This window comes from Nerophis ophidion, linkage group LG22 (assembly GCF_033978795.1).
Source record: "Nerophis ophidion isolate RoL-2023_Sa linkage group LG22, RoL_Noph_v1.0, whole genome shotgun sequence".
Classification (NCBI taxonomy): domain Eukaryota; kingdom Metazoa; phylum Chordata; class Actinopteri; order Syngnathiformes; family Syngnathidae; genus Nerophis; species Nerophis ophidion.
Window position 1 is genome coordinate 33614112 of NC_084632.1, and position 18508 is coordinate 33632619.

At 41.3% G+C, this 18508-nt stretch overlaps 1 protein-coding gene across 1 annotated transcript in view; it reads left to right on the forward strand.

Moving 5' to 3' along the window:
• Positions 1-18508, forward strand: part of gmds (GDP-mannose 4,6-dehydratase) — a 180878-nt gene that overhangs the window by 875 nt on the left and 161495 nt on the right. Inside the window, exons 2-3 of the mRNA XM_061883749.1 lie at positions 7908-7952; positions 12909-12996. Of these exons, the coding sequence (XP_061739733.1) occupies positions 7908-7952; positions 12909-12996 (133 nt within the window). The remainder of the gene's footprint in view (positions 1-7907; positions 7953-12908; positions 12997-18508) is intronic.

Below are 18508 nucleotides of genomic sequence, written 5' to 3' on the forward strand. Positions count from 1 at the left end.
GTCTTTAGAGTTTTGACAGTAGATAGATTAGATTAGATAGTACTTTATTTATTCCGTCAGGAGAGTTCCTTCAGGAAAATTACAATTTTCAGCACAATCCCATTCAAGATCAGACAAACACTACAGGGAGACAGAACAGGATCGCTGACGGGTCTGCCGGCTTCCAGCGCCCCTTACAAAAAAAGATGAGGTACAGGTAAACAAGGGGGGGAGAAAAAAATAGAAGATTAAAATAAAATAAAAAAATCGGTCTTAGCCTGGGCCCTGGAGAGGGGGTGCAGACTGAGGCCAAGGGAAAAAAACAACAACTCATAGCCATAGTACACATCCCTCTTACATGTGTGTAAGAGGGAGACATCAAACATCAAAGAACACATAGGACATTAAAGACATTAAAGCAGCAGATACAAGCAGACACTTCTACATACAGCTATGAATAAAAAGTAAAAGAAACATATCCACTGTGGTGGCCTCTGCGGTGTTCCACGCCATCGTCCGCTGGGGTGGAGGGAGGATGGCCAGAGACAGGAGCAGACCCAACAAAGCAACCAAGACAGCCGACTCCACTCTCGGCCAGTGTCCAGTCCGCATGGATGAGCGATGATACGTCCAAGGAGACTGAGGTGTCCGACACCTGCTCACCCAGCCAAGACACCGCGAAGCCTCTCCGTCCCAGCGCTCAGTGCCAGCTCCGCAGCCCTGTCCCCTCATCCGCATCTCCTCCAGTCCCTCCAAAGCGACTCCGGTGTGGCAGAGACCCAGCAGCTGGTCTCCATGGCCAAAAGGCTCCCGGGAGGCAGATCCAGAAGTCCACAAAAAAAGCACCACAGAGGTCACGAAAGTGACACCCCTTGTCACACAGTCCCAAAGGGTCCCGGACCAAAAGGCAAAAAAATATAATAACACATGAAAACAAGAGGGAAACACAAAAGGATGACACAAGAGCACAGAGCTCCTGCCTACAGCAGCCATTACAGCAGCGCCATCTTGGGGAAAAAAAAAAAAAAAAAGGTACGGAGTCTCTAGAAATAAAATGTGTTTCTCTGCGTCCCTCCTGTTAGTGATTTTTTTCTTAAATATGAGCTCGCAGCAGCCAGTGTCATCCCACAAGATCCTCGGGTGCCGAGAATGTCAAACAACTGACGAAAGTGAAGTCTTGGTATGATTGATGATTGCTCATTTTTATGTCTATTTTTTAATGCCTGGCTTGAGATCGACTGACACACCCTCCGAGATGGACCAGTCGATCGCGATCGACGTAATGGGCACCTCTGGTTTACAGTGTGTCCATTGTTTTAAGTAATATTCACATTAGCAATTAGTATGTAAAACTCGAAATCCAAATATAAACCATACACGAATGCTATACAACAAGTGCGTGATGACTAAGAATTTAAATGTGTAACATAATGGACACGACAGCACTTGTCCACTTGCGTGAACGTACATTAATTAGCCTTGGCACAATTCGGGATCTGCATCCTCCATGAAACCAGGCTGATGCAGTGGACGGAGGCTTGGTCTTTCAGGGAGTTCTCTGTCCATGACTGGAGCGATGTTTATTGGCCTACTAGGATCTAGACTTTGGTACATTTCCTGGTTAGATTACGCCAGGGTGTGCCCACACTTTTTCTGCAGACGAGCTACTTTTCAATTGACCAACTCGAGGGGATCTACCTCATTTATATATATCATTTATATTTATTTATTTATGAAAGAGACATTTTTGTAAACAAGTTAATCGTGTTTGATTATAATACAAGCATGTGTAACACATAGATGTCTTTCTTTCACAAAGACAAGAATATAAGTTGGTGTATTACCTGATTCTGATGACTTGCATTGATTGGAATCAGACAGTAATGATGATAACGCCCACATTTTCAAATGGAGGAGAAAAAAAGTTGTCCTTTTCTGTACAATACCACATGAAAGTGGTTGGTTTTTGGCATCTAATTCATCCAGCTTCCATACACTTTACAAGAAAAACATTGGCGGCAAATTCCGTAGCTTGCTTGATTGACATTCACGGCACCCGAGGGTCTTGTGAGATGACGCTGGCTGCTGCCAGTTCATTATTATGAACAAATGACAGAGAGGAAGGCGAGAAACACTTTTTATTTCAACAGACTTTCGCGCCGTCCCTTCCGTCAAAACTCTAAAGGCCGACTGCACATTTCCTATCTTCACAATAAAAGCCCTGCTTCTTGCTGCCTGCGCTAACAAAATAAGAGTCTCGGAAAGCTGGCGTGCACAAGTGATGTGCACGCCCGCTTTTTGAGGGATCGCTTGTGCACGCCAGTTTTCCGAGACTCTGTATTTAGTTAGCGCAGGCAGCATCACTAATTTTTAGGTTTATTTTTTTTAAAAGCCTGGCTGGAGATCGACTGACACACCCCCCGCGGTCGACTGGTAGCTCGCGATCGACGTAATGGGCACCCCTGGATTACGCTCTCACATCCTCACTCGAGGCACCTGTGTCCGCCTACTGCTTCTACGGCAGCGATTCCGCCATCTTACGGCAGTCACAAAAAATGTACCAAGACAATGTGACATTGATGTTCGAATCAAAAGTTGGACATTTATGTGGCTGTGAAGAATCAAAATAGTCATAGATGTATAGTTTTTTATGTAAGCCACTTACAGTATCCATCTTGGAGAGGAAATGGAACAGTAAATTAAATGGTGACACTGTAGCATACATTTTCCCTTTGATTTGCATTTTATAACTTACCGTATTTCCTTGAATTGCCGGAGGGCATATAGTATGCGCCTGCCTTGAATTACTGCTGGGTCAAACTCGCTTTGCAAAATAATTAGCGCATGTTTTGTATTACCGCCTGGTCAAATTCGTGACGTCACGAGTGATACTTCCCCTGTCATCATTTTCAAAATGGAGGACGCTTATTTCAATACCGGTAATTTGAAATCGCATAAAGGGAAGAAGATTAAGAGCTATTCAGTAGGATTTAAGGTCCAAGCTTACATCACACTCAAATTTTTACTGCATGCCTTTGGTTAGTGCCGGAGTGAGAAAAGGGTTTTAGAATAACATGTTGAAAAGAGAAACTGGAAATTGTGATGTATCATGTTGTTGTATGCTTGCATGTTCCAAATAAACTCAAACACAACTCAACTCAAAATAATTAGCGCATGCTTACTTTTACCGCATGCCTTTGGTAAGCGCAGAAGCGACAATAGGTTTTAAATTAATTAGCGCCCCGGCGGCAATTCAAGGAAAATATTGTATGTCAAAAATATGCACAACTTTTCATTTACACAAGTTATACACAGAGCTATTTTTTCAGGGGTGGCACGATAAAACCATGATTGTACCCCAGGGAGAGCTTTAGCTATTACAGTAGCTTACCACCACAAGGTATAGAGGGAATATTCCTGTAAGACAATTTATCCGTCCATTGTGATGAGATTGCGACTTGTCCAGGGTGTAATCCACCTTCCGCCTGAATGCAACTGAGATAAGCTCCAGCACCCCCCGTGACCCAAAAGGGACAAGCGGTTGAAAATGGATGGATCTAATTAACCGTCCATCCATCCATCCATCCATCCATCTTCTTCCGCTTATCCAAGGTTGAATCGCGGGGGAAACAGCCTAAGCAGGGAAGCCCCGACTTCCCTCTCCCTAGCCACTTCGTCCAGCTCCTCCCAGGGGATCCCGGGCGTTCCCAGGCCAGCACTGAGAGATAGTCTTCCCAACGTGTTCTGGGTCTTCCCCGTGGCCTCCTACCGGTTGGACGTGCCCGAAACACCTCCCTACTGAGGCGTTGGGGTGGACCCCATCTTCTGCAAAAAGCAGAGACTTAATCCTGCAGCCACCAAACCAGATCCCCCCCCAATGCCTTGACTGCGCCTAGAAATTCTGTCCATAAAAGTTATGAACAGAATCGGTGACAAATGGCAGTCTTGGCGGAGTACAACCCTCACTGGAAACATGTCCGACTTACTGCCGGCAATGCAGACCAAACTCTGACACTGATCGTGCAGGGAGTGTGACGACACAATCAAACAGTCCGATACCCCATATTCTATGAACACTTCCCGAGGGACACAGTCGAATGCCTTCTCTAAGTCCACAAAGCACATGTAGACTGGTTGGGCAAACTCCCATGCACCCTCAAGTTACCTGCCGAGAATATAGAGCTGGTCCACAGTTCCCCAAACAGGACAAAAACCACACAGTTCCTCCTGAATCTGAGGTTCAACCATCCAGCGTAGCCTCCTCTCCAGTACAACTGAATAGACCTTACCGGGAAGGCTGAGGAGTGTGATCCCACGATAGTTGGAACAGACCCTCCGGTTCCCCTTCTTAAAGAGAGGAACCACCACCCTGGTCGGCCAATCTAGAGGTACCACCCCCGATGTCCACGCGATGCTGCAGAGTATTGTCAGCTAAGACAGCCCCACAGCATCCTGAGTCTTAAGGAACTCCGGGCGGATCTCATCTACCCCCGGGGCCTTGCCACCGAGGAACTTTTTAACTACGTCAGCAACCTCAGCCCCAGAAATAGGAGAGCCCACCAGAGATTCCCCAGGCACTGTTTCCTCATAAGAAGACATGTTGGTGGGATTGAGGAGGTCTTCAAAGTATTCCCTCCACCGATCCACAACATCCACAGTCAAGGTCAGCAGAACATCCATCCATCCATCCATTTCCTACCGCTTATTCCCTTTTTGGGGTCGCGGGGGGCTACGCCTATCTCAGCTACAATCGGGCGGAAGGCGGGGTACACCCTGGACAAGTCGCCACCTCATCGCAGGGCCAGCAGAACATCATCCTCACCATACACGGTGTTGACAGTGCACTGCTTCCCCTTCCTGAGGCGGCGGATGGTGGTCCAGAACCGCTTAGAAGCCATCCGGAAGTCGTTTTCCATGACGTCCCAGAACTCGTCCTAGTTTTTGCCTCCGCGACCACTGAAGCCGCACACAGCTTGGCCTGTCGGTACCTGTTCGTTGCCTCCGGACTCATATGAGCCAAAAGAACCCGATAGGACTCTTTCTTCAGCTTGACGGCATCCCTCACCGCTGGTGTCCACCAATGGGTTCTAACATTACCGCCAAGAGAGCCACCAACTACCTTGCGGCCACAGCTCCAATATGCCGCCGCAACAATAGAGGTGCGGAACATGGTCCACTCGGACTCAATGTCCAGCACCTCACTCGTGACATGTTCAAAGTTCTTCCGGAGGTGTGAATTGAAACTCTCTCTGACAGGAGACTCTGCCAGACGTTCCCAGCAGAACCTCACAGTGCGTTTCGGCCTGCCAGGTCTGTCAGGCATCCTCCCCCACCATTGCAGCCAACTCACCACCAGGTGATTGGTAGAAAGCTCCGCCCCTCTCTTCACACGAGTGTCCAAAACATGAGGCCGTAAATCCGATGACATAACTCCAAAGTCGATCATGGAACTGCTGCCTAGGGTGTCCAGGTGCCAAGTGCACATATGGACACCCTTATGTTTGAACATGGTGTTTGGTATTGACAAACTATGACAAGAACAAAACTCCAATAACAAAATACCATATATATATATATATATATATATATACACACACATACAAACCCCGTTTCCATATGAGTTGGTAAATTGTGTTAGATGTAAATATAAACGGAATACAATGATTTGCAAATAATTTTCAACCCATATTCAGTTGAATATGCTACAAAGACAACATATTTGATGTTCAAACTGATAAAAAATTGTTTTTTTGCAAATAATCATTAACTTTAGAATTTGATGCCAGCAACATGTGACAAAGAACTTGGGAAAGCTGGCAATAAATACTGATAAAGTTGGGGAATGCCCATCAAACACTTATTTGGAACATCCCACAGGTGCGTAGGCTAATTGTGAACAGGTGGGTGCCATGATTGGGTATAAAAGCAGCTTCCATGAAATGCTAAGTAATTCACAAACAAGAATGGGGTGAGGGTCACCAATTTGTAAGCAAATTGTCAAACAATTTTAGAACAACATTTCTCAACGAGCTATTCCAAGGAATTTATGTATTTTACCATCTGCGGTCCGTAAAATCATCAAAAGGTTCAGAGAATCTGGAGAAATCACTGCACGTAAGCGATGATATTATAGACCTCTGACCCCTCAGGCGGTACTGCATCAAAAACAGTGTGTAAAGGATATCACCACATGGGCTCAGGAACACTTCAGAAAACCACTGTCAGTAACTACAGTTGGTTGCTACATCTGTAAGTGCAAGTTAAAACTTAGCTATGCAAAGCAAAACCCATTTATTAACAACACCCAGGAACGCCGCTGGCTTCGCTGGGCCCGAGCTCATCTAAGATGGACTGATGCAAAGTGGAAAAGTGTTCTGTGGTCTGACGAGTCCACATTTCAAATTATATTTGGAAACTGTGGACGTGGTGTCCTCCGGAACAAAGAGGAAAATAACCATCCCGATTGTTATAGGCGCAAAGTTCAAAAGCCAGCATCTGTGATGGTATGGGGGTGTATTAGTGCCCAATGCATGGGTAACTTACACATCTGTGAAGGCACTATTAATGCTGAATGGTCCATGAAGGTTTTGGAGCATGTTTCTTTGAGTGCCATTACAAAAAAAACATGTGTTTAATGTGCCTTTTAATGTGAATTTCAATATTTTGAAGTTATTTAAGTGCAATAAGAAACATAAGTTTTTGACATTTTCTTTAAAAATTGCCATTTTAAGTGTTCCCCTTTTTATTTAGAAATGTATCAAAAATAATTAAAATACGGTAAAAATGCATTTTTGTAACAAAATATCGGGGTCAGGGACAACTCTCAGTGGGATGAATGTGCAAACGTAACTATGTAATCGCTTACGTGGCCGAATGTAAACTATGCAATGATGTGTCCCAATTCTTAGGGAGGATTACAAAGCTCTACCCCTTGTTGCTTCATTTTGAGGGTGTAGTGATTGTGTGTGAGGGCTTGTGGTAATGAGTGAGGGGGAACATTGGGATTGGGCCTACAAGTAGATTTTATAATACCAGAAATAGATGCAAGATTTTTTGCTAGTAGACTCATTAAAAGTCTCTAGACGGTTGAAAAGATCTCAAAGTACAAAGTAAAATAAGCAGCAATTGAAAATATGGAAAAATTATATAAAATATGTGGTAATACAAATAGCAATTGCTTTTAAAAGTTTTAATTCATTTTACAAGCCTTTTTAATGAAAAAAATATAGCAAATTATGCAAAGTACTCGATGATGTCATGTGACCACGCCCATAACCACGCCCTCAAGGCCACATGTATCTTGGCAGTCGAGGGGAAAACCTTCCTGTTGTTTCTTTTTGGGGCCAAACTGTTGCACTGAACCACATGCTGTTGTTGGAGAGAAAAAAAAGTGTGTTTATTCGACTTATCTTCATTAGGCAAATTTATTTGTGTTTTATATTGATATCAAAAAGTAAACACAATGTTTTTACATTATTTGTGGGTTTTTCATGTCACAAAGTTATTACTTAAAAAAAAAAACATCTATTTGAAATAGCGTAGTAATGATTTTTTGTTGTATAGTTAATGACGAAGGCATTATCAAATGAAAAAAACTGACACGTTGATTCTATTAATGAACGAAAACACAAATATTTATCTTTAAATATATGAACAATGCTTATAATACAAACAAATAATATATACTTGTCAGGTGGTATGGCTCAGTTGGAAGAGTGACCATGCCAGCAACTTGAGGGTTCCAGGTTCGATTCCTTCTTCCCCATCCTAGTCACTGCTGTTGTGTCCTTTTGTAAGACACTTTACCCACCTGGTCCCAGTGCCAGTGTCATTGGGATGTTTATATTTAAAAATGTGATTGCTTCTTTATCCCTAAAGTTTGACTTTGTCTTTTACAGACTATAATATTTGTCACTTGTCGTCTATAGGATGGGTCATACCTGGCGGAGTTTCTGCTCTCCAAAGGATATGAGGTATGGAAGAACACTTAATCTTAACCCTTTCCTTTGTAAATTTATCCTGTTGTCTTAAGTGTGTGACATAAAATAATTTATCATTGGCACCTCATCAGATCTTTCAGTGGCTTTACAGTTGTGATCAAAAGGCCATCAAAATATATATATATATATATATATATATATATATATATATATACATATGTATGTATGTACAGTATACATAAGTATGTATTTCTATGGAAATATATGTATGTATGTATACATATATATATATACATTTACATTAAAAATATATAGGTGTAGATATTTAAATATATATGTATATATATATATATATATATATATATATATATATATATATATATATATATACACACACACACACACACACACACACAGTCAGAGCATAATGTCATGGCTGTCTTGAGTTTCCAATAATTTCTACAACTCTTTTTTTTTTTTGTGATAGATTGATTGGAGCACATAGTTGTTCGTCACAAAAAACATTCATGAAGTTTGGGTCTTTTATGGATTTATTTTGGGTCTACTGAAAATATTACCAAATCTGCTGGGTCAAAAATATACATACAGCAATGTTAATATTTAGTTACATGTCCCTTGGCAAGTTTCACTGCAATAAGGTTTCCATCCACAAGCTTCTGGCAAGCTTCTGGTTGAGTTTTTGACCACTCCTCTTGACAACATTGGTGCAGTTCAGCTAAATTTGTTGGTTTTCTGACATGGAGTTGTTTCTTCAGCATCGTCCACACGTTTAAGTCAGGACTTTGGGAAAGCCATTCTAAAACTTAAATTTTTGCCTGATTTAGCCATTCCTTTACCACCTTTGACGTGTGTTTGGGATCGTTGTCCTGTTGGAACACCCGACTGTGCCTAAGACCAAACCTTCCGGGCTCATGATTTTCGGTTGTCCTGATGAAATTGAAGGTTATCCTCCTTTTTCATTGTCCTATTTACTCTCTGTAAAGCACCAGTTCCATTGGCAGCAAAAAAGGCCCAGAGCATAATACCACCACCACCATGCTTGACGGTAGGCTGGTGTTCCAGGGATTGAAGGCTTCACCTTTTCTCCTCCAACCATATTGCTGGGCATTGTGGTCAAACAGCTACATTATTGTTTCATCCAACCACAGAACTTTCCTCCAGAAGCTCTTATTTTTGTCCATGTGATGATAAACTTTATTATCGTTAGAATATTTTTAGCTCAAATGTTAACACAATACATCCATTCATCGATTTTCTACCGCTTATTAGTGTTAATGCAGATAACTCTTTCAAATGCAATAACACCTTTATTTTCCGTCTATACAATTGGAAGTTTAGGATCTTGTAGTTATCCCCAAATTAGTAAACAATACAAATTAATTGGACTCTCAATCTCTCTTAGCAAAAATTCCACTTAAAGTTTTCACTCTGTTTCTTCATTTCTGCTATTGTACAAACATGCTATGGTGCTGAAAGGAATGCAGGGACTGGACCCTCGTGCACCCTGTTTGAAAGCGAGAGACAAAGAAAACATACAAATGGACCTTACAATTTATCAATGCCGTCAAAATGATCGTGTTTGAGAACAGGCCCGGCCACCAGGTGCTCGCCATCGTGCCCCACCTCCTGATTCGCGTCCGTGCGAGGGAAATCTGGGTCCTCAATATGTCTTCTTCATAAAAGGTTTTCGAGCTGCTCTTTGTCTGATCCCTTACCTAGCACCTGTTTGTCTTGGGAGACCCTACCAGGGGGCTTAAAGCCCCTGGACAACATAGCTCCTAGGATCATTGGGACACCCAAACTCCTCTACCGCGATAAGGGGGCAACTCAGATAGGAAGTTCATAGACATAGATTGGTCAAATCTAAAAAAAAACGGCAAGATACTTTATTCACTTTCCGTAACCTGTATTATAATAATAATAATAATAATAATAATAGTAATAATAATTTTTTTTTGGTATAGCGCTTTTCTGAGCACTCAAAGACGCTTTACAGAATAACATTTTTTAAATATAAAACAGTTTAAAGTAAAAATATGAAATTGAGGAAATATAAAGGCAGTACAATGTAAAATACATAATAATACAGGACAATTACAAGACAGGACATTACAAGACACACAACACTAATCACAGGCTAAAAGCAGATCTAAAGAGGTGTGTTTTGAGACGGCTTTTGAAGGTGGGAAGGTCTGGGCAGTAACGGATGGGTTTGGGAAGAGTGTTCCAGAGGGTGGGAGCAGTGATGGAGAAGGCTCTATCACCCCAGGTCCGGAGCTTGGTTCTGAGTGGTGGGGAGAGGAGGTTCGCATCAGAGGAGTGGAGGCTGCGTGAAGGGGTATGGCGGTGAAGCGGGTTGGTGAGGTAGCAGGGGGCTCTGGTCGTGGAAGGCTTTGTGGGTGAGGAGGAGGGTTTTAAAGTTGATCCGGTGAGGAACGGGGAGCCAGTGGAGTTTCGGGAGGACTGGAGTATAATAACAAAGCTGTAGCGACATCGTTATTGTAAGAACCAACACAGGAATTATTTTTTTTGCGCAGTAAGTTTTACATTTGCCTTGCGAAGGCATGCTAAGGTATGGGCCGTAAGCTTGCGTCTTGCGTCAGCACCTGAATGGCTTTTGAGGTTGTAATGCACAACACAAGTGATAGGACAGCAATCTGTACTGACAGAAAAACATGAACAATCACATTACAGTATCTGTAAGGTATTAGCCCATATTTCATGTTTTGTTTGTACACAACTAGCTCGACATCATATGTACTGTAGTTGTAATAACAAGCATGACGTGTGCTGCATGTATCATGATCAATATTCTAATGTCTCACTCGATGGACAGTTGTCCATTTTGTCAAGCTGTCCAGCAGTTGATTTTGGTAAGCACTCCATTTTATTTCGGCATAGATTGGCTTCAGATCCACATTTGCAGCTTCGAGTCTTGCGGACCTCATTCTCTCGCTTTCCGTCTGCTCTAACGTTTCAGTCTCCTCTTTGTGGTCGCTTCTATAAGCAGCAGTTTATCCTCTGTATATTCAGGTTCAAAAAGATAAAGTTGTGTACCTTAATTTATCCATAAATAGTCATCTTTGTTTTGTGTTATCAAGTTTGCAATGAAAACAAAAACACCCAGGCTTATTTCTGCAAGTAAAACACATTATTGCTGTAAGTTGGAAGTAGGGTTGGGCGATATGGCTTTTTTTAATATCTCGATATTTTTAGGCCATATCGCGATGCACAATATATATCTCGATATTTTGCCTCAGCCTCGAATTACCCCTGATACATATAATCAGACCAGTATGATGATTCTGTGTTTACATTAAAACATTATTGTTCTTACTGCATTAATACAGTATATGCTCAATTTAAAATTTTCATGCAGAGAAGGAAATCATCCATCCATTTTCTACCGCTTATTCCCTTTTGGGGTCGCGGGGGGCGCTGGCGCCTATCTCTGCTACAATCGGGCAGAAGGCAGGGTACACCCTGGACAAGTCGCTACCTCATCGAATGGCCAACACAGATAGACAGACAACATTCACACTCACATTCACACACTAGGGCCAATTTTAGTGTCTTCCAATCAACCTATCCCCAGGTGCATGCAGAGAAGGAAATCACAACTAACTCAATTGACCAAAACTGTATTTATTAAACAGTTATTAAGCAGTGGGACAAACATTCATGTCATTTCTGAAACAGAAAGTGCAAGATTGTCAGAGACATTTCAAAACAAGCTATTATTGCACTTTTGTGCATGATGTCACTAAGATGACATATCAAAACAACACTTAATTAAAGTGCACCTTTTGTAAAGAATGCCACTACAATAGTTTAAAACAAATAAAGTGCACTTTTGTGCATGATGTCACGCATATATTTCAATAACTGTCAAATAAAAATGAGCTGCATAATAGGAAATCAAATCGCTTTGTGGTTGGCTACTGCGGACATTATCTCCTTTTGTTGTTGACAATTCTTTTCATACGGTGTTGATCTGGAAATGTTAGCCTCGGCATTTTGATGGTGTGGGCGTGTGGCACCGAATGGAGCTGTTGACTTGCGGAGTAAGCACTGTTCATTCTCTAGCAGGTGACTTTTCAGATTATGCTACATATTAACAGTAATGTTACTTTTTTGTAGCAAAGCTTTTGCCCCACACTTGACAAATTACGGTTATCTGTTGGACATATTCCCACTTGAAGCCAAACCACCGTCAGACGATGGACCCCCTGCCATTTTTCTTGAGAATTAATTCTTCCTTCATTTGTTACCAGATTTGCATCTTCTTTCTTTCGTATTACCCCTCGCACGGCTCTGTTAGCATCTCAGCAAACTTTACCCACGCTGCTACCTCTCTGCTCCATGAGGGTGTATATGAATGTGAGGTATTTAAGTAGGTGCGCTGGCTGTCTGTGAGAAGGAGAGACAAGAAAGATTGTGAAGAGCCTGTAGTGTAATGCCAGCAGCTAAAAGCAACTGCGTGAGAACGTATACTCGAATATCATGATATAGTCATTTTCTATATTGCACAGAGACAGACACGCAACATATCGGGTATATCGATATATATCACCCAGCCCTAGTTGGAAGTGCGCTCTTATGGAATCGTAAATTAATGCACTATGGAAAGAAGTTCCGGTATTGCTTAAATTGAACAAAATACACTAAATACTGTTCATAATACCTATTAGTTTGAACCTGTATGTTATTATATTGTATATGTATATATACTTGCAGTGTATTTAAACGTTGACGGAGGGTTTTGAAGTTGTTTCAGAGGGCTTTGAAGGCTACATCTAGCCATATCTTGCAAGCATTTTCATAATTTTCAATCCCCCTCTCCAAAAAAAACAAAAAACGTGTGTTTTTCTCTCAAATAAGAATGTCAAACTTAAAATATAGAATCACAAATAAGAAAAAGCTCTGTCCGCACTAACCTATGAATTGGTCATATGTCCTAATCCCCAGGTTCATGGTATTTTGAGACGTTCCAGCTCCTTCAACACTGGACGCATTGAACATCTTTACCAGAACCCACAGGCACACATTGAAGGCAGTAAGTTACATTTTACATTTGGAAACTTCTTTGTGGTTGTTTTTCTTTTTTCATACTTACAAGCATTGGGCGGACTCAAAATAGCCCACTTGACTGTTTCCTCGCTGTTTCGCACAATAACGTTCTGTTGAGGGAGGCAGGTTAGGCAGAGCCTTACTTCTAATGGAAAAGAAAGAATTATAACTCATGAAATACATATTAATATTTTTTTATTAAACTGTAACACATGTATGATTACCATATTTTTAAAAATATAAGGTGCACTTAAAACTCTTTCAATTTCCCAAAAATTTACAGTGCGTTTTATAACCCAGTGCATTTAATGTACGGAACAATTATTGTGCTTACCGACCTCGAAACTATTTTATTTGGTACATGGTGTAATGACAAGTGTGACCAGTAGATGGCAGTCAAATATAAGAAATGCGTGTCGACTGCAAGATGGCGCCAGCAAGCAACACCAAATCCTTGATGTTTCATTGAGAATTGCACACGGCGCTCAAAAATCTGTCAAAGTGGCTCAGTAAAATTTTGGTAAGCAATGAAGCCACACTGCTTGATGGATTGTCGGTGTATACTGTAGTCAGCAAAATGGCACCTATTAGCAGACATATTGTTTAGTGTTTAGTTTCTTAGTATTGTGCAAAACAAACTTTTCTTACCATCTGTTACCTGCTGATGTGTATCTGGTATCTGCATAAGTCCTGAAAATGTGCGTGTGTCCACCATTGTAGTCCGTGCCCCTCTAGTCGATAAACTCTTTTTTTCCCCCTCTATCTTCTTATGGGGCGTTGATTGTTCGCAGTTGCCATTTCTAATACAAATTAACGTACAGTTCTAAATTATATCTGTTAGTAGACTTGCTATGAAAGTGCTAAAAACTACAGATGTAATGGGTTTACATAGTTCACAAACGAAACTTTAGTTATTAGAGTATTCCGGTCTGACGTTTTTTCACGGGACTCATTTCCGGTGTTGTTGTTGGACTAGTAAGCCACAGATGAGGATATGCCTCTTCGTTATTGATTTAAGTCAGGGGTTGGATCTGGCCCGCTGTAAGTCCCAAGTTAAAAAAAAAAAAAAGTATATATATTTTTTTAAATAATTTAAAAAAAATCTGTCCTTCCTAATCCATTTTCTACTGCTTGTTACTCTCGGTGTCTCCTAGCAGATACGGCTAATTATATTGTCTAAAATCAATCAATCAATCAATCAATCAATCAATGTTTATTTATATAGCCCCAAATCACAAATGTCTCAAAGGACTGCACAAATCAATACGACTACAACATCCTCGGAAGAACCCACAAAAGGGCAAGGAAAACTCACACCCAGTGGGCAGGGAGAATTCACATCCAGTGGGACGCCAGTGACAATGCTGACTATGAGAAACCTTGGAGAGGACCTCAGATGTGGGCAACCCCCCCCCCCTCTAGGGGACCGAAAGCAATGGATGTCGAGCGGGTCTAACATGATACTGTGAAAGTTCAATCCATAGTGGCTCCAAGACAGCAGCGAGAGTCCCTTCCACAGGAAACCATCTCAAGCGGATCAGCAGCGTAGAGATGTCCCCAACCGATACAGGCGAGCGGTCCATCCTGGGTCCCGACGAGCGGTCCATCCTGGGTCTCGACTCTGGACAGCCAGTATTTCATCCATGGTCATCGGACCGGACCCCCTCCACAAGGGAGGGGGGGACATAGGAGAAAGAAAAGAAGCGGCAGATCAACTGGTCTAAAAAGGTCTATTTAAAGGCTAGAGTATACAGATGAGTTTTAAGGTGAGACTTAAATGCTTCTACTGAGGTAGCATCTCGAACTGTTACCGGGAGGGCATTCCAGAGTACTGGAGCCCGAACGGAAAACGCTCTATAGCCCGCAGACTTTTTTTGAGCTCTAGGAATCACTAATAAGCCGGAGTCTTTTGAACGCAGATTTCTTGCCGGGACATACGGTACAATACAATCGGCAAGATAGGCTGGAGCTAGACCGTGTAGTATTTTATACGTAAGTAGTAAAACCTTAAAGTCACATCTTAAGTGCACAGGAAGCCAGTGCAGGTGAGCCAGTACAGGCGTAATATGATCAAACTTTCTTGTTCTTGTCAAAAGTCTAGCAGCCGCATTTTGTACCAACTGTAATCTTTTAATGCTAGACATGGGGAGACCCGAAAATAATACGTTACAGTAATCGAGACGAGACGTAACAAACGCATGGATAATGATCTCGGCGTCTTTAGTGGACAAAATGGAGCGAATTTTAGCGATATTACGGAGATGAAAGAAGGCCGTTTTAGTAACGCTTTTAATGTGTGACTCAAAGGAGAGAGTTGGGTCGAAGATAATACCCAGATTCTTTACCGAGTCACCTTGTTTTATTATTTGGTTGTCAAATGTTAAAGTTGTATTATTAAATAGAGGTCGGTGTCTAGCAGGACCGATAATCAGCATTTCCGTTTTTTTGGCATTAAGTTGCAAAAGTTAGCGGACATCCATTGTTTAATTTCATTAAGACACGCTTCCAACTGACTACAGTCCGGCGTGTTGGTCAGCTTTAGGGGCATGTAGAGTTGGGTGTCATCAGCATAACAGTGAAAGCTAATACCGTATTTGCGTATGATGTCACCCAGCGGTAGCATGTAGATGCTGAAGAGTACAGGGCCAAGGACCGAACCCTGGGGAACTCCACACGTTAACTTAACATAGTCCGAGGTCACACTGTTATAGGAGACGCACTGCATCCTATCAGTAAGATAAGAGTTAAACCATGACAGGGCTGAGTCTGACATACCAATTCGTATTTTGATACGCTCTAATAAAATATTATGATCGACGGTATCGAAAGCAGCGCTAAGATCGAGGAGCAGCAACATAGATGACACATCAGAGTCCATCGTTAGCAATAGATCATTAGTCAATTTTGCGAGGGCTGTCTCAGTCGAGTGATTTGCCCTGAAACCGGATTGAAAGGTTTCACATAGATTGTTAAACGCTAAGTGCTCATTTAGCTGCTCTGCAACAATTTTTTCGAGGATTTTCGAAATAAAGGGAAGGTGAGACACCGGTCGGTAGTTTACCATGAGGTCAGGATCGAGGTTAGGTCTTTTAAGGAGAGGATGAATAACCGCTTTTTTGAATGCAACGGGAACAGTGCCCGAGGAAAGTGATAAGTTTATAATATTTAGCACTGATGGACCTAATAATACAAAAAGCTCCTTGATAAGTTTCCCAGGAAGTGGGTCAAGTAAACATGTTGTTTGTTTTATTCCATTTACACGTTGTAACAATCCTTCTAATGTTATTTCATCAAAACGAGAGAAACTATTTTGGATATTTGCAGTATCCGCCGTATATACAATCGTATCTGTGTTACTATAACCCAGTTGTAGCTGGGACGCATTGTCTTTAATCTCCTTTCTAATAAGTTCAATTTTCTTATTAAAGAACTTCATAAAGTCATCTGCCGAATGGGTGGAGCTACTGGAAGGAGTCCCTTGTTGGGTTAGCGATGCTACTGTACTAAACAAAAATTTTGGATCGTTTTTATTAATGCGGATGAGATTTGAGTAATAATTAGTTTTAGCTAAGGTAAGCATGCGTTTATAAGTTATTAAACTATCACTCCATGCTTGATGGTGCACCTCAAGTTTAGTCGTGCGCCATTTGCGTTCCAGCTTTCTACATAATAATTTCTGAGCTCTAGTTTCTTCAGTAAACCATGGCGTACGCCTTTTTGGAGCCTTTTTTAAAAATACAGTTTTCCATCGATAACGTAACATCAAGTACACACTCTTTCAGTCAATTAGTGCGCGAGGAATATATATATATATATATATATATATATATATATGTGTATGTATGTATATGTATGTATATATATATGTATATATATATGTGTATGTATGTATATGTATATATATGTATATATATATGTATATGTATGTGTTTGTATGTATATGTATATGTATGTATATATGTATGTATATATATATATATGTATGTATATATATATATATATATATATATATATATATATATATACTGTATACACAGCTTGGCCCCCGGCCAAATTGTTTTAACCCAATGCGGCCCCCGGAAAGGTCCATTTCTCAATACATTTGTCATCTAGGAGGGTTACTACAACAATTTGGCCGGTGTGTATTTTTCAAAATGGCGGGCAAACTTCGTGAGAGCCCAAAATCCAAGAATGATTGTGGAAACAGTCTCCATGCCTAAGTGTTTGATTTTATACACTTGTGACCGGGCCAAGTGATTAGGACGCCTGATTCTGATCATTTGGTTGGGTGGCCAAATACTTTTGGCGTGCGTGCGTGTGTGTGTGTGGCTTACCACCACTAGTGTGAATGTGGAGTGAATGAATGATGGGTTCTCACTTGTCTGTGAGCGCTTTAAATATATAGTTAATAGAAAAGCGCTAAATCAAAAAATACATACAATTTATTAGTTTTATTATATGCGTGTATATGTATATATATATTTATAAATATATATACCGTTTTTTCCGGACCATAGAGCACACCGGTGTATTTTTTTTACCTTTTTTCATACGTATATTATTCCAACTTTTTTTTTTATTGACATTTTCAAATAAACAGTGCAAGTCGAAACAGTACAATTTTAAAGTCAGTAAATTCTTCACACCCCTTCCCTTGAAACCCAAACCACCCAGCCACCCTCCCACCCCACTCAGGTCAAACCAACCTGGCACAAACATACAAGTAAGATTACAGAAACAAACACATTCACACACACACTCATACAAAGCCAGAGACAGACATTAGAAGCCTAAAGGAGAGAGAAAAGAATAAAAACAAATAAATTAATAAAGGAGATATTGTTGTGCTTGTGGCGTGAAATAAAGACAACTTTACGTGTCGTTGACATACAAAAACATGTGCGTCCTTTATTCACACAGAACAAACGAGAATTAATCTTACACACTCAAAAATGGCGGGAACAACCAACCCCTACCTTTGGGAAATCTCCTGACGGCCACTTAAAGGGGCCGCTCCGAATTACCCGCTCTTAACTGCATCATGTATGCGCAACAGAACATTGTCATGTGCATAATGGAACAGTACAGTGAATAATAATAACAAACTCAAGTAACAGGTGTGGTGAATTACGTCCGTAAATCAACCGCTACAATATTATTCCTCATATGCGTCTGGGGATTACTCAAAACAATTGACATACAGCAAAAAGGGACTCCATGAGCTTTGAAACGCGTGAGCAGAGCTGTAGACTCCTTACTGCTTGCATTCTCCAGGATCACTCGATACCACCAAGCTGGATTGACACCGTTTTATTTTTCTGTTTTCTTTTCCCTTTTTTCTTTTTGGCACACGTGAAGGATCACACACAATTTAAGTCTTTTGTCAATGTTCCGCCAGCCTTTGTCCTGCAGACTTCTGTGCCTTTCGGTGTCAGCCTCAACCCTGTGTCTCGCTCGGTCTTTCGACCCCCCTCATGGTCTCCGGCCCTCCTGATAAA